Genomic DNA, 18,326 nt, shown 5'->3' on the forward strand with positions numbered 1-18,326 from the left:
ATGACATTCTCCATCTGTACACCAAATATATTTCACCATACACAGTGTATTTACATGGAACAGGGAGCAGAACTTACTTTTAAACATAAAAAACAACAGGTGCACATTTTAAGAACACTATAGAAGAGGGAAAGCAGCACAAATATATATATATATGTAGAGAATGGCCAAGTTGTTTGTATTACTGTAAGTGTAACATTCATTAAAAATTAAAGCAACACCACAATAATCTTATTGTGTAGTATATTTTTATTTATAAAGTTATTCATTTTTTTAGGAAATAAATGCTCATAAAAATAGGGAACACAAATGTAATTAAATTGTTAAGAGGAATAGCAAGGCAGTACCAAGTCTTAAAGCATTGCTATTTGGTTCTGGTGTGATGTTTACACCTTTTGTGTAAAGGATCTAATATACTGTCAGTACCCGGTTAGCGGAGGGCGACAAACATCTTATAGGGTCTAGGTCGAGAAGCATTGGTCTTTGGTTCTGGTGTTATGCTTATGTTATTATTGTCCACTGTGGTCTTTAGTGTAAACCTTTGCAGTATTTTAGTGAGGAAGAGGAAGAGTTCCATACGAGCCAGACCCTCCCCCAAACACACGCGTTTCCCTGGGGAGACAGAATGACATAAACGTTATAGTCAAGATTCAGATGTGGTAAATGGTGCTTATGCTGAAACTATTTAAAAGAAGACTTTAGGATTAGTTTTATGAAACATAATAAGAATGGGTTGTTCTGAACAAATGTCTATATTTTCTTTATATCACTTGCTTTTCTAGGGCACACAGTAAAAGTATTGTTACACAATATCGTTCAATGACTTTAACTGGACCCAATTAACATGCAGGTCGTTTGACTATATAGCCATATTGACTTGCATGTTCAGCAGATATAATTGGTTGTTGTCGATGCGCAAGACTGCGCACACTAGATGATATAGTAAAGATATTTCTCAGAAAGCACTTTCTAAATATCTTTTACTACTGTATATCCTCTAGTATGCCACTTATGTGACCAAGAGCATACAGGATAGAGGAGTGTTCACATATATATATGGCCACTAATACGAATTTGTATAGGCAGCCTGCACGTATTAGCGGCCATATATACGGCCACTAATACAAATTTGTGCAGGCAGCCTGCACGGATCAGTCAGATCTGTGCAGGCTGCAGTGTAAATAAAGAGAAAAATAAATAATAAAAAAAAATGGCGTGGGGTACCCCCCCCCCCCCCATTACCGTAACCAGCCCCAGGCTCACAGAGCCGGTGCTGGGTGTTAAATTCAGGGAAAAATTTGGCAACGGCCAGTCCTGGTTCCCAAAATAAGGGGGACAAAATGACATGGGGTCCCCCCCGTATTTTAAGAACCAGCACCAGGCCCAACCAGCCAGCAGGGTAATGTCACAGCTGGGGAACACTTATTATATTAGGTCCCGCGGCGAAAACACATACTTGCCTACCCTCCCGGAATGGCCAGGAGGGTCCCGCAAATCGGATCCCCCTCCCGGCCCCCTGGGAAGGGGGGCAAGTCTCCTGCATTTTCCCCACAGCCCCTGCTCCCCTCTTCCCCGCAGTATAAAAATACGAATTTTGTGGGTCCGCGGGGAGGGTGCGGGGCTAAAATTATGAGATTTGCGGCATTTTGTGTCATTTTAGCCCCTCCCCCATCCAAGGACCCAAAAATTTATGTAGCTGTCTGTCATGGGGGCAGGGCTTGGTGACATCAGCCTCACCCTGCCCCCAAAATTAAGCCTCTTCCCTCCCCCCTTTCACTCCGTTCCGGGCTTCTCCCGGAGAGGAATTTGCAAAATTTGGCAGGTATGTGAAAACATTATCCCCTGGGCAGGGGCCCTGGTTGAGTCCCCCCCTCCAGAATTACCCTACTTAGGTTGAAGCCTGGGGCTGTCCCCAGTGGCCCTGGAGCGGTGGTCACCGGGCTGATTAAAGTGTAAAAAATAGAAAGAACTATAGTATATTGCTAGTGAACTATGAGTCCCAGCAAGCCTCCCCCGTAAGTAGGGAATTGGAGAACCACAAGTCCCAGCATGTGGGGCATCAAAGGGCCTGCTGGAACTTGAAGTTCCACAGCAATACAAATAGTTAAATAAACACACTGACTCCAGAATAATAAAACTTTATTTCACACAGAGTCCACTCATACTGATACTTACCTACCTTAAGCCCGTGGGTAGTCTTCCATCCATCAGTCTGGTGGTCCGGTCCTGAAGAAATCCAGAGGGGTAGCTGAGGAAACAAATGATAACTCACGGGACTCCTCCGGCGTAGACCGGTCCTCTTGGTTCCAGTAGCAACCCGGGGAGAAGAAAAAAAAAAACGCTGAAACCCGATCCAAGCCGGTCTACGGAGGAGACACCGGAGGATGTTTGTTTACCTTCAGCGGCTCCTCCTTCTGAATGCCGATATTGGCCGCCTGGCAGCTAATTAGGAGCTGCTAGGACGCAAGCTGGCCAATAGTGGCATTCGGGATGATTCTACAGTTTTACCTTTACCCATTTTCCCCCTTCAGTCCCTCTTTCCGCCTCCCCATCTACCCACTTCTTCACAAAGATAGTGATAAAATCAATTTGTATTAATTTTGGTAACATTTTTGTAATCATTTTGCATAATATATTATATTTAATATAATATTTTGAACTGTCATGAGATATCATTTCTGAGATAGCCAAGGTACAGTATACTTACACTTTTACTATTTATCAAATTATAACTCAAGTAGTGTAAACTACAACATGTTTGTACCTGCAGAAAATGGCATGAATGCATCACTCTTCTTAAAGCCACCATTCTCATCAAGAAAGTGTCCAGGATCAAACTTTTTGGGATTCTTGAACTGTTTGGGGTCTTTCAGGACGGATGTCAGGACTGGAAACACCAAGGTTCCCTGGAAAAAAAAATAATAATAATATCAAGCTAAGCATGAAAAATGGTACAGGTTGGGTATCCCTTATCCAAATACCTGTTATCCAAATTAGTCTAAAAACCATACATTCAAGTCTACTAAGCTCTACTAGGGACATCTGAAACAGCACTACTGAGGACATGATATGAACAGTAACTGGCACTACTGGGGACATCTGTAACAGCACTACTGAGGACATGATATGTACAGTAACTGGTACTACTGGGGACATCTGTACCAGCACTACTGAGGACATCTGTAACAGCACTACTAAGGACACGATATGTACAGTAACTGGTACTACTGGGGACATCTGTACCAGCACTACTGAGGACATCTGTAACAGCACTACTAAGGACATGATATGTACAGTAACTGGCACTACTGGGGACATCTGTACCAGCACTACTGAGGACATGATATGTACAGTAACTGGCACTACTGGGGACATCTGTACCAGCACTACTGAGGACATGATATGTACAGTAACTGGCACTACTGGGGACATCTGTACCAGCACTACTGAGGACATGCTATGTACAGTAACTGGCACTACTGGGGACATCTGTAACAGCACTACTGAGGACATGATATGTACAGTAACTGGTACTACTAGGGGCATCTGTACCAGCACTACTGAGGACATGATATGTACAGTAACTGGCACTACTGGGGACATCTGTAACAGCAGTACTGAGGACATGATATGTACAGTAACTGGTACTACTGGGGACATCTGTACCAGCACTACTGAGGACATGATATGTACAGTAACTGGTACTACTGGGGACATCTCTAACAGCACTACTGAGGACATGATATGTACAGTAACTGGTACTACTGGGGGCATCTGTACCAGCACTACTGAGGACATGATATGTACAGTAACTGGTACTACTGGTGACATCTGTACCAGCACTACTGAGGACATGATATGTACAGTAACTGGTATTACTGGGGACATCTGTAACAGCACTACTGAGGACATGATATGTACAGTAACTGGCACTACTGGGGACATCTGTACCAGCACTACTGAGGACATGATATGTACAGTAACTGGCACTACTGAGGACATGATATGTAACTGGCACTACTGAGGACATCTGTAACAGCACTACTAAGGACATGATATGTACAGTAACTGGTACTACTGAGGACATGATATGTACAGTAACTGGTACTACTGGGGACATCTGTACCAGCACAACTGAGGACATGATATGGAACTGGCACTAAATATCTGCAAGAAAAGGATTACTGGGCATTTAAATTCAGTATCAAATTCATGTTTTGAAAACTTGTTTTATGCACAAATAAAATATATTTGTGTGTATTGCATGTGTTTGATGTATTTATACACTATAAAAAGATACCTCAATATAAATCATTGAAATATATAAATATTCTAAAATACGGAATAATCTGTTGTATAAAGGATACTCAACCTGTATTAGTAGTAATAATAATCATCATCATCCTCATCATACTTACCTACTTTGTAAGTCTCTTCTCTGGGATAAGCACCAAAATAGGAGGCAGTTCAGGGGGCTGGACTGAATGGTATTGTCATTAGGGGGTGGACCTAAATGACACAGTCCATTTATATACCTCCATTGCTGCAAAGTAACATTCAATCAATACACTGGCCGCCCACTACTCTTATGGGGCTACAGGGGACTAGTCCACAGCTTCCAGGAGGATAGGTAAGTATGAATAATAATAATAATAATAATAATAATAATAATAATAATAATAATAATAATAATAATGTTATTTATGTAGCACTTTTTCAATAGGATTGAAGGTACTTAATACAGAGGTTTACATTTGTAAAGAAAATACAGAAACCATGAACGTACAGTAATTCAAAAGTGTGACAGCCATTTTAGGGTCAACAATTCCAAGAACTTTTTATTCTACCCATGAAGGATCCAAGTGAGGCAGATATTTTAGGTGCACTACAAAAACTTACATTGGGCAGATGAGACATTCCTGGAATTGAGCCACATAATGGGGAGATACAAATACTAAGTGAGATCCTTGCAAAAACTTCAGTACCATGCATGTTCGTTCTTTACAACAGACAAGGCGATAAGCAATACATAGAAGATAATACAGTACAGGGATACAATGAAAAGTCACTAACAAGATACCCACTGCATAAAAAGTTCAAAGGGATGTTCATCTCGACCTTGTAAATACCGGTTATTACCGGTAGAGGCAGCCATCTTGGGTGCACAACATAGGTTACAGTGGGCGGGATGAGCAATTCATAGACGTGTAACATGCAGTGGAAAATTACAGAAAACTGGAAAAGAACAGCAGTTTGAAGTGGGCAGAGTTCCTGGGCAAGTGGGATTGGGAAGAAGTGGGGCAGGGAATGGATGGTAGAGTCAGAAATGCATGATGAGACAGTGTGAACAGACAAGCAAATCAGCCAAGGTACTGCACACAGAGGAGGTTATTCTGATCGGAGCGGCCAAACGTGCGTACGTTCACTAATAACGTACGCTAGCCGTACGCGGCTGTTAGGGTTAGGTCCACCCACAAATCAGCCGCTTACTTACGGGCAGAAATACCGTAGAAGGGGAGTGGCGTACAAATGAGCGTACTGCAACGTACGCAGACGGCCCAGCCCCTGCACTCCGACAACAGGCGTACAACTGAGCGTACGGCGCCGTTTACGGACGTCTTTCGTCCGTCTCCCCACCGACTTCTTGCGGAGATCTGAGCGTACGCCAGTTTGCACGGACGGGTCCCTATTGTTTTCAATAGAAAAGTCAGCTTATGTCACCGCTCGTGAGAGTGAGCGTACGTCCGTGTACGCTGACATACCCTTTATATATGGACCTGCAAATCTTGGCTTTCAACTCTAATTATGAAAATTAATTAATTGATTGAATTAATTAATGTGCAAAATAGTGGGCATGGGCTTAAAACATTGCTGAAACATCCTTTGTAGGTGTTAGATGTGGTTTATGTTATTGTATCATAAATACAAAACCTATGTTTGTATTAGAGTGAACACGTTGACACATGTCGACTTGTGTCGATTGAGTGTGCTACTGTGTAAAGTCGATGAAAGCACGTAGTGAATGTGTCGACCTGTTTAACAAATACCTACCTTAGCATATATAAGCAGGTCTTACAAAGATTCTTACCTTAAATTAAACAAACCTTTAAATGTAGAGAAGTATAGAAAGATAAGCTTCCAATGTGTTTGAGTGCTGTATGTGTGGCTTGCAGGTAGTGAATTCATGGTTTTGACTTAATAGACTGCAGCATTGCTTATTACATTCAGGTGTATGTGTTTGAGTAGTAATCCGCGTAAATTAGTTAACCCAGGCGCACGCTGGCATGCGGTATCTGTAGGGGTGGTTTGAGATGTCGGTTGGCGGCCGCCTGTTTTGTGTCCGAAATGAGCGGTGCTTTAGTCGATCGTGCGGTAGTAGCACCGCTCATTTTTGGTGCACACCCCCGTGTACGCCCATATTTACGCCCATTTTCCCTCATTATTTCGGCCGCACCCATCAACACGCCCCTATGCCGCCCCCATTACCCGTACACTCGCGTACAGGTTTTTTCGCACGTTGAGACCCGGCCGTAAGCGTTGTGCAGTGTTCGCGCCGGCGCATTAGCGTATCTGCACATGCGCAGATCATGAAAAACACCGGGACGTACGCGTACGGCCCGGCCGCTCCAACCAGAATAAGGGCAAGAATGTAATTAATAACAGAGATGCCATTTAATTTTCCAACCATTTCTTCACACGGTTTGTGGCAAAATACCTTTGGAATATGATATCCCCTGAAGGTGGTGTCTTTACTGGCTGCATGAGCCACTCCCAGAGGAACAATATCAGCAAACCTCTGGATCTCATGTATAACAGCGTCTGTGTATGGCATCTTACTCCTGTCCTCCACTGACGGGCAGCGATCTCGGCCTATTACATTGTCTATCTCATCATGGATCTTCTCTGAAATATACATTCACATTTATGAAACAGTGATAATTAGAGTTGGACTGTTAGATTTTTTTATTTTGTGTCATTGTGTTTTCTTTCCTGCAGCATTTCGTCTTTAACCCTTTGAGTGCCAAGTGAATTTGGCAAAATAGGTGTGGAAATTGGCAAGCATTTTAATTCATCATAATGACCTGTAATGTTTACCTCATATATAAAATATAATCTTTTTTTTTTTTTACACAACATTTTTAATTTGACTTTATATAACAAATGTGAGCGACGCTGGCATTTTTAACAAATATTTTCCACATCTCTCACAGAGATGTTGGCACTCAAAGGGTTAAAACCATTTATTCTTTTCTACATTGCACTTGAAACAGTGAACGAAAGTGAGCAAACGTACTACAGATTGAATATCCTGTATCCGTGCATCCATTATCCGAATTATTCCAAAAACCGTGTTTTTTGGAATCATTCAAATTTTTTTTTTTTTACCCTCCTAACCCTCTTTTCATACTTACCAAGTCCTTGGGCGTCCACAGCAGGCCTCTGGCATCTTCTCAAGGGCCTCCAGCGGTCCCAGGAATGCCTTGCGCGAGTGTGCGCGCGCGCCGGTGACGTCACCGGTGCGCGCGCACACCCGCGCAATGCATTCCTGGGACCGCTGGAGACCCAGAGAAGATGCCGGAGGCCTGCTGTGGACGCCCGGGGACTGCGTGGATGCTGAGGGACCACCGGACACCATCAGGGGACAGGTAAGTATGCCTTAAAAAATTATTCCAAAAACCGAAAAATTCCCCTATCCGGAATGCTCGTGGTCCCGAGCATTTCGGATAGGGGATACTCAACCTGTAATATATGGGGGTCATTTTGGTTGACTCGCAAAGCTGCAAACTTCGCCGCTTTGCGAGCCATTTAAACACTGCCCGCCTCCTGCATGAACACCCGCCCCCTCCCCGCATGCATGCGAAAGGATGTTTCGCATAAACATCCATTAGCAGCCTTGTATGCAGGGGGGGCGAAATTAGATGGTTTTGCAAGTGCCCGCAAGCCTCTGCTGACCATGGAAAGAGGGCGGGCAGCTGACATCCGCTGGTCATCCCCCACATCCGCGTCACGGCCGCATTACCATGGAAACACCCAGCATTTTCATGGGGTTGCCCATGAAATGCTGGCCATTCCCATGGGCTCCACACCATGCCTCCGCCACATGCCCCCCGCCCGCACTGCTCTGTGCGAACGGGCCAGCGAATAATCAATTTGCTGCATCCACTCGCAAACGAAGCTTGCACATGCGCATATATGTGTTTGAACATGTGCAGTCTCTAAACATCGCTCCGCTGTGCAAATGCGCAAGGGAGCGAATGAATTAGAATGACCTCCTATAGACACAATGGTGGCAATAGCGCTGACTTTTCCAAAAACAGTTAAAGTTCATGAGATGGTGAAGACTACTCTGATCCAATCACATCCCCCTCAATACAGAGTGGATGTTTTTTTTTTTCCTCCGATAAGTTTTGTTCAATAAAACTCTATTAGAATCTGTAATAAAAAAGTGAGAAAAGCATCTCCTCATGTGAAATATTAGGGATTATGAATTATCCCATCTCTGATTTCAGAACCCCAAAAAAAGCAGGTGTACCATAGGTAGTTGTTCCCAACCACTTGCTATTTTTCTTATTTTATAATCCATGAGATACACATGTTCACAGAAAATTTTGTATACGCTTCTTAATATCTGAATCAGAGCAAAAGTCTCAACTCGGAATATTTAGCATAATCTGGCCTCAACTGGCAGAAGATGACTGGCGAGACCTACAGTAAACCAAGCTTTGTGTGCAGAGCCTACATTGCAAGCACCTGACTTCTGGAAACAGTTTGTGTTTCAGACTGCCACTTCTAGATCAGGGTTGCGTGCAGCCCTTTCCCAAGCGATTAATGGGGAGGAAAAGCAGATCTTATAATTAAGACAGAAATTATTACCCAGAGAGTTCAAATAAGCAACAGTAGACCAAGAGGGCTTAGCAATTAATTTGGTGGTAGAATCTCTAAGGTACTATTTGTTAGGGCGAGAGAGTGTAGGCTAATTATGGATCATGCACCTTTGTTAAATCCTAATATTTCCCAAATCGATAGACAATAAGTAAGTTTTGCAGTTCACGTAATGTGTCCGTGAACTTTTACCCTTTATTCCTAACTAAGGGCGAACCACTGCGTAGCGCCACATAGTGTACCTTATCAGCGTATATAACGCTACACCGATACCCTTATTGCGGTATCCTAACCAGTACTAAGTACTTATATACACTCTCAATGTACCAGGTATCATTCCTTTAAACAATTCGCTTATTGCAAATAAATTACACGAGACTTGGTATAAATTCGGAAAAAGGGTACGAATTCCTTCACCGTATGTATTAAGTCCCTAATGGGCAAAAAGGGGTAACAGAGTATAATGAGATCATACAGTATACAATTCTTAACAATAACTAACGAAAAGGGGAAAACAAATGTAAGCACAACCAGCTATAATGCAACTACAAACAATACAAAAGGTACAGTTACTGTCTCTCACTTCCAGGTGCCCCTCCCCGAACCAGGGATCTGTATTCAAAGTTCTGAGCACAGTCAAGTAGACTGTCCCTCTTGGCATAGTAAAGATGCACAGCTGGTTCTTTGTTCAAGGCTTCGTCATCATGTCCAGGGGTCCCGGCTGTGCATCTGGTTTCAACTGGATTTCTTCAGTTAGCCCTTCCTCATGGCAATGTATATATTATTTAATGTAATGTCCATAACTTATGAATGGTATATGCTGCACATTTTAAACAAACACCGGAGAACTGTGAGTGAGAGACTGGTCACACCAATACTAAATATGTCCAGGGCAAATCATGTGTTATCCTTAAAAATATGTGTTGCGATAATAAACCATATAACTATATTTTATTATTTGTGATTGTGGGATATGATTCTATGTGTATGGTACTTGTGTATTATCACGGCGCCCATGATCGCAGATCGAATCGTATGCAAATCATATGCAAATCATATGCAAATCACATGTAATATCGCATACGCTTCGATCTGCGATGCGATTTAGCACACCACCACTATCGACGTCAGTCCCGCGATGGGACGCGGTACATGTCCTCCCGACCTGTTCATACCCCCACAATCCACGTCGGCATGTGGCGAGCGCAGCGAGCAACCGAGCCCAAAGTGTGGCGAGCGGACACGTACTATGAGCCTAAAGCTTGGCGAGTACAGTGAGCCCCGCGAGGGGACGCGGAATACATGTCAAGTAATCCGCTGCGCTCGCCACGCTTTGGCCTCGTTTTACGCATCCCCTCGCCATGCTTTGGGCTCGGGGGCTCACTGCGCTCGCCAGACTTTATAAAATCAACTCCACGCCGACGTCAGGTCGCGTCCCCTCGCGGGCCTCGCTGCGCTCGCCTTGTTTCGGGCTGACGTGGATAGTGGTGGTGTGCTAAATTGCATCGCAGATCGAATCATATGCAAATCGTATGCATATCGTATGCAAATCGTATGCAAATCACATACGATTTGCATACGATTTGGTATACGATATGGCATGCGATCCGCGGGTATGGGCGCCGAGATAATACACAAGTACCATGTGTATTAGTATGAGTACCCTTCGCACAATACTCCTACTCGCTCCGGGACACTCTTTACTTAAATATGCGGACAAAAACGGCGGTCATAGTATGCTAGTGCAGTGAGGATGCAACATTGCTCTGTAAGCTCAACCTCAATCAATGCTCAATAAAATTTATGAATCCTGGTCCTACAGTGAAGCCTGTTGTAAAATCCGGAAAGGGGGCTGAGGGTGATGAGGAGGGACTCTGGAAAGAGGTGGAGAAAAAGGAACCTTCCCAGAAGGGAAACAGAAATAAATGTTGGCGAGTTGGTACTTTAGCCTGAAGAACTTGGCTTCACCATGATTGTTGAAGCTAAGGAGTGTGGCAAAGTCATCACCAACGTACCTGGCATGGGTAGAGAACAGCAAGGTGTGGTTGGAAAGAAACCAGTACAGGTATTCAATGTGGTCTAGTTTAAAAAACAGCAAGCCTGAGTGCAGTCACCTGTCAAGCTGCTGTTAAAACAGGTTTCGGAGACAAGAGACTGTGTCACTGACAGTGAACTAGTCCATCAGGTGATAGGACCCGGGGTGGTTACTATTAGGGGTCCTAGAAAAGTACTACACCCAAATAAATGTAAAAATATTAAATTAAAAGTTTTCAAGCTCTGCTTCTCTTTTCCTACCCAAGAGACTGATAAGGATTAGGAGGCCTGAGTAATTAGGACCAGTACAGTCGTTATTTTTTTTTAATACAGTAGAAACTTTATAGTAGTATAATACCCACTATTTATTTGTTTCCCTATTTTGGGTCCATAACAAGAAATTTTTGGCGATACAAAAAGCAATGTTACCTTGTATCTCAGGGTACTTGAGCAGAATCAGGAATCCGTATCTCAATGTCAAGCTTGTAGTTTCTGTCCCAGCAATGAACAGGTCCAAAACTGCCGACTGTAAGTTCTCATCATGAAATTCTGTATTTGGATTATTTTTTTCCTAGAAGATATTTGGATTATTTTGATAGTCTAGTTCAGGGGATCTCATACTCGGTTCTCAGGGACGCCCAACAGTTCACGTTTTCCAGGTCTCCACACAGAATCACAGGTGAAATAATTAGATCCACTTGCGATCTTTTAAAATGTGTCAGTGAATAATTAGTGCACCTGTGTATCTGTATGGTGACCTGGAAAACGTGCACCATTGGGAGTCCCTGAGGACCGAGGTTGAGAACCACTGGTCTAGTTAATCAAAGTAAAAGGTTTCCACTCATTGTAGAAGCAACATGTTATTTTGTTATCCATTTCTATGGCAAACATTATCTCACCTCTTCCATCTTTATGAGGAAGCAGTCTATGTAGTCCCGTGGGCAGTCCTTATCCAGTGTGTTTCGGTGAGTCCTCACCATGTCCTTTATAAAGTCCTTCAAGTTATCGAAAAGTGAGAAAATTTTCTGGTGAGGGCCAGGGACACGTTTCATCAAGTTTGGGAGGATATTAAGAAGCTGAAATGAAAAGTAAAATTGTTGCCAGCGAGTAAAACTACATCTCTTTCTCATTCACACATGCACAAACACAAAGGTAATCACAAGGTAGCAGACCAGCTTTCATAACATTTGCTTTGAGCGGGCTTACTAGTTAATAATATTTGCCCAATATCATAGTTAACTATTGCATTCAGGCAGTGGCGTAACTATTAAATAAGCTCCCCCCGCCGACTTGTATCACGCCCCCCCCCCCCCCTGCTTGTACCGCGCTCCCCCCCCCCCCCCCCGGTCCGTCCGTCAGCTTGTAACTATTAATCAAGCCCCCCCGCCGCCGCCGCCTTGTACCGTATAATCTCCGCATCAGTCTGCGGTCCCGGGGCGGCTCTCCCCGCTCCTGCTAATGCCTGCGCCTCCTCTAGCATCCTCAAAAATGGTCTGCAGTACGGGGGCAGCCATTTTCTAAGTGTCAGTAGTTTACATTAGCAGGAGCAGGGAGAGCAGGGAGAGCCGCACGGGACCGCAGACTAATGGGGAGATTATACGGTAATAATACAGGCGGCGGCATTAAGTGGAGGCAGCGGGTAACAATAGCCCCGCAGCCCCCCCGGCGCCCTCACTTACTAAGCGCCTCCCCGCCACCGCGGGGGCTGTGGGGCTATAGTTACTCTACTGCATTCCGGTACTTATCTAAAAAAGAATTGGATAGATTGGGGTTATTTTGTGACAAATATTAGATTTTTTGGATTCTAGAGAAACCTTTAATACATTTAAGCCTTGACGATGCATTAAACAAAATGAAATACAAAAGTCATGGAGTATTTTTATGACCATAAGGTTTTTCAGAGGCATCCCTAGTGGTTCTGGTAAATATACAGTATCTAGACAGACAGTCAATAGGTTTACCCTAAAAGGTCGACATGTAAAGGCTCAACAGGGACAAAAGGTCGACAGGATCAAAAGGTCAGCATGCAGCAGGTTGACACGTGAAAATGTTGACATTCATTTTTCATGATATTTTTAAAACCGGCTTGTTCTTACTTCATCCATGTTAACATTCATACTGTTGACACCATAGTGTCAACATCATTATGTCGACATAGTTCAATCTGTCAAAAGGCTCAGGGAGTGCTGGTTTAGGGTTATGCTTGCAGTGGGGGAGGGGGAATTTGGTTTTGGAAAAATGGGGAAGGTTAGGGATTAGGGATAGAGTTAGTGTAGAACATCTAACAGGAATGACACACCGTAGTTGCCAGTTTTGTATCTGATGCTCACATGACCACCACCCAAAGAAGATTATAATATTGTTGCAGCCAATGGGACAGGCAATGTTTGTCATTATTTCATAATGTTGACACATACATACATCCTTTACAATACCAGTAGCATATTTACCATGTTTATGTTAGCCATACTAAAGATCATACAGTACTTAACAGAGCGATGGCCTCCGATGCTCAGTTACCAGGTCTGGTGGTTCTGGTCTCTGTTGGCTCCTTTAGGGCACTGGGTGGGAGGTACTTGTCACCCACTGCAAACTCCTGTCTATTCTCCCAGCTGCGCATCCTGTACATGCCACTGTCTACTTTATTTAAAGGGTGTTATGGACTAAAAAGGCAAGATCACTTTGATGCCAAAATTTGAATTACACCTATATAAGGAAGTACCCATCAACCTCCCCAGTGCCAGGGTTTTTGTCACCCCCTTAAAATCTAAAAAATGGATGCCCTACCTCCCATACTTTATAAAGGAACACTCTCAATTCAATTTATTCCACACAGTAGCACATTATGCCGCATGTAATGACCCTGATTTCTATTATACCACTTAGTAGTGCCCCTTATGTATGTTATGACAAACATAACTGCCCCTTATTCAAGTTACACTACACAGTAGTACTCCTTATACGTGTATGCCACACAGTAATGTTACTTACACATAATGCCCACAGCAGTAGTACAACTTAAACAAAATGTACACATTAAGTGCCCTTTATACACATATCTATCTCTGTCCCTCCAGTATCTTTCTCTCCTGTCTTTTTTCCTTCATAAGACATGGCATAACTTACACAGTGCCAGAAAGGAAATCTGCTGGGACAGGCTTTTCTTTTGTGCAGGGCTGTGGTGGAGGTGGAACTAGTTCACCCTAACGTTACAGGTGGTGGAACTCAGTTCCACCACGTTCCCATAGGCAATATGGATGGCAATAATAACAAAAGCTACTATTGCTTTAAGAGGTGCAGCTCTGCTCAGTCTAATCATTACAACTTTGGATACTTCAATATTTTTAATAAAAGTTTCAATAAAATAATTACATAATATCACAATATTCTAAGTGCACTTCCAAACTTAATTTCATAAAGACATTACAAGACGTACAACATATAACATTTAATAACTGGCATTTTCATTTGAAAATATGAGGCTAAGAAATGTCTCAATGGCTGTGAAAGATCTTTGAACAGTTATATACTTGAGGCAGTATTTACCAGTCCTGTATCATGAGGTTATCTTTCCCAGTGACCATATATTTGGCAGGCACTATCCTGGATTTTGGGACAAGCTGATTATAGTCCTCCTTTATAAGGTGCACTCCAGGGACTGAATACCAGTTTTCCTCAGGTCACAAAATATGGGATCAGGGACCACCCGATTAGCTGAGTCCATGTATTATTGGTGCGGTGTGTGGCATGCGGTGACCAGGCTGTATGGGCTCACACTACTGCATATATAATCAGTCTCTGCCTCTGGTTTTTATAGCTGCTCCATCTGCGGCTAATCTTGAGTGCACTTCCGGGTTCTGCGCTCCAAGCCTCACTCTCGCCTCTACTCTTTATGGGTTACCGTGGCCATCTTAGTTTTATTAACCAAGCCACAATCTCACTTGTGTTCATTCCATGGCCATAAAGAGTATATCACCAAGCCTTCTTTTGGTTTACTTGTCAAGCATCAATCTCGTTCATATTGATTCTGCAGCCATTTTCAGGCAACTTGCCAAGATTGTTTTATAATCCAAGCCTCTCTTTCAGATCAAGGTCGCCATTTTTTTTATCTGCCTTGTTTCTGCAATATTGCCAGAATTGAGCCATATCTCTCCTATGCCAGAATACTTTTTAGTACCATCAGTGGTTGAAGTGGGGCGGTATACGGGGGTATGCCATACCGCCACTTTAATCTAAAGATAAAAAAAAACCTTTTTTTCCCCCTCAGGATGCTCTCTGATCACTCAGCAGCGCATATTGTGCTTTTGTAATACCCCTGTACAACGGGGCAGTCTGGCAGGGGACGTTGATGGACAGGGGGGTGTCCGAAGGCGCGCACTATATTCACTCTTTACTTTTCCATACCCCCACTTCAAAATTTCCATACCCCCACTTCAAAATTTCCACTTCGACCACTGAGTACCATAATAATATAACTAGAGATGTGCAGGTTCGGATTTACTCGGATTTAACCAGAACTCAAAATTGGATTTTATGTCTGTCACATAATTTAGAGTCAAAATGTGACACCCGATAGCCGATAAGTAAATCCGGGTAAATCCAAATAATTCCGAGTAAATCCGAACCTGCACAAATATAACAACATACACATACAAAGAAACTATATAAATTAATCACAATACCCTAACAATATAAAAAAAAACAATATTTAATTACAAATTAATATTAATAATATTATTTACAATATATGTTTTTCCATAATAAAACGGTGTATTATGTCCATATTTGTGGATATGTCCCTAATTCTATTAATTGTAATTATTTCCAGCAAACTGTAAAATAATTTAATAACAAGAGCGCCTTTTATTCCCTCCATCTCCCCTATTTTTTTTATTATATACTGTATACACAGACCCAAAAGTAACCTCTAATTTCTACATTTATAAATTATTGAGCTTATTAGTGTCATTAAGACAAATTGGAGTAAGGTTCCTAAGGCATAAAGTCCATTATGTATAGTATATTTAATGAAAGACATATTCCTCCCCCACCCCCACATACATGGAATCCCTCAGGTTTCACTGGTAGCCAGTTTGGTTTAACCAGATTCTTCCCTCTTTCTTTAAAAACTTGGGGCTAATTTCTCCTTTAAATTGTGCGACTTCCAACAGACTACCATATTACTGATGTCTACTTCTTTATTATGGATCTCATCAGACTTGAGAGGTGCATGTTCCTTTTCACATTTTTCATAGGGGGGTGTCTGGTTGCCCGGAACCCCCCTCCTCTTGACAAGTGCCTTAAATTATGACAATAGCAATAGTATATAATTTGATCAACAGAGCTGCCACCACATCATGCAGTGTAAGGGACAGAGCGGAGCTGCTGCACATGCCCAGTGTACCAGCTTCTTCTACCACATTTACTGTATGTGTGGACCAAAGCCCTTAATGGACCAGAGAGCAGCTGCCAGGAGGAAGAGACAGGAGCCTTACTATGAGGTGTGGGAGATTGTGAGCTTAGAAAGTACAGTACTTGTTCTATTATGTTTGTGTTACATTTCCTGCCCCATTCCCGGTATGTCTCTTCATGTTTCCATCCATGTACAGGCTTCCTGCAGTTTGCCCCTCCAGTGTCTGCATGCAATTCAGTGTACTGAAGTGTTTTTGCACCAGTCTACGCCAGCCCCTGTGTCTGGAAAATGAGGTTGAGAGCTATGAACTCCATGTTTTGTGCACTTAGGATCTTATTAAAGTTGACACGCAAAAGCTACAAATTTTGCAGTTTTGCATGGCATTTAAAGACCGCCCACATGAACAGCCGCCCCCCGCCCCTACACGTCGAATATCCCCGCATGAATGCAAATGGATGTTTAGCATAAACATCCTCCGCCACCTTTCTCTCTGCATGTTGCAGCTATCTATTGCCAACCTGGGCTTCCCAAACAACAATTTCTGGAAGATTTTTCTGCCTGGCTCCCACACGTATCTTCTGACATATCCATTTTGCTATTGATAGCCCACTTTATACTCATGTCTCTAAACTCCTCTCTCTAACCGCATCTCTTGGCCTCAACCAATGGTCTGACTCCTCTACTGACAAGGAGGGCCACTGCCGTGATCTTGTGTCCAATTTCCCTCCAATTTCCCGGCAGTCCTTGGTGGTTTTTGGACACACAATCAGACCGGTCTTTCTGGCCACCTTTAGGTCCTCTGCTTTTCTCAATCTAAATCTCCTCTCTTGGTAAACTAATGGACTCTTTCAGATTTCAGTATCATCTATATGCTGATGATACCCAAATCTATCTATCCTCCCCGGAATTCTCACCCTCATTATTGCCCATGTCTCTGAATGCCTTTCTGCCATTTCATCTTGGATGTCATCTCGCCACCTCAAACATTATCAAAACAGAAATAATTATATTACCATCCGCCAAGGAGTAGTTACTAACCTGATATCTCTACCACTGTCAAGAACACAACAATCAATCCTACTCCACAAGCTCACTGCCTAGGGGTCATCCTCTATTCCGAACTGTCCTAAATCATGTTACATACACCTAAAAAACATATCCAAAATGTGTCTGAACCTTACACAAAGCACTGCAAAAACTCCAATCTTTGCACTTATTATATCACGCATTGATTATTACAATAGCATTCTTACCGGTCTTACTAAGAACAGACTCTCACCACTACAATCCATTCTGAATGCAGCTGCAAGGCTGATCTTCCTGTCTAGACGTTCATCGTCTGCTGATCTGCTCTGTCAGTCCCTCCATTGGTTGCCTGTAAATTACCGCATTCAATATAAAATACTTCTACTGTAATTATATACAAAACCATTACTATGACTACAGGCAAGCTTATTATATTTCTGAACCTTCACATAACCTCCAGTATTTCATTTCTAATTGCACCCCATCCAGGGCTGGCGCCACCACTAGGCAGCTCTAGGCATTTGCCTAGGGCGTCGGCCACTGGAGGGTGCTAGTTTGCAGCAGGGAGCAGAGAGGTGAGTAGCACCGGCGGCGACCGACACCCCCCCCCATCACATGGCACATCACCGGCCTACACCCCCTACCAACCCAATCTCCCAACCCCCCCACCTCCCTCCACTATTGGAAGCAATAACTACAACTGATGGTAAAAGTGCACTTACCCATCCACCTAACAATACCTTTCTGCAATGAATGCTCCCTGACAGTGAGGCCATATTTTAATGTTTTATTCATGTTATTGTACATTTAACATTTTTAAGTGGTATATGTCTTTATAACAAGTAAAGTTTTCCCATTTATATAAACTCTGCTTTTCATTTTTATTGTAGTAGTAGCGCTGCTAAAATTTATATTTTCTTTGTTATACCTCTTTTGTAGGGATTGACTACCCCTACTCCCTAGCAGCAGC

At 42.9% G+C, this 18,326-nt stretch overlaps 1 protein-coding gene across 1 annotated transcript in view; it reads right to left on the reverse strand.

The window, feature by feature from the left end:
* Positions 1-225: 225 nt before the first annotated feature.
* The window catches only part of LOC146036047 (cytochrome P450 2C23-like), a 51,116-nt gene continuing 33,015 nt past the window's right edge, over positions 226-18,326 (reverse strand). The window contains exons 5-9 of the mRNA XM_083159817.1: positions 11,817-11,993; positions 11,347-11,488; positions 6,716-6,903; positions 2,765-2,906; positions 226-612 (exon numbers count right to left, since the gene is read on the reverse strand). Of these exons, the coding sequence (XP_083015943.1) occupies positions 431-612; positions 2,765-2,906; positions 6,716-6,903; positions 11,347-11,488; positions 11,817-11,993 (831 nt within the window). The 3' untranslated portion in view covers positions 226-430. The remainder of the gene's footprint in view (positions 613-2,764; positions 2,907-6,715; positions 6,904-11,346; positions 11,489-11,816; positions 11,994-18,326) is intronic.

Source organism: Crinia signifera, chromosome 9 (assembly GCF_055691185.1).
Source record: "Crinia signifera chromosome 9, ASM5569118v1, whole genome shotgun sequence".
Lineage (NCBI taxonomy): Eukaryota > Metazoa > Chordata > Amphibia > Anura > Myobatrachidae > Crinia > Crinia signifera.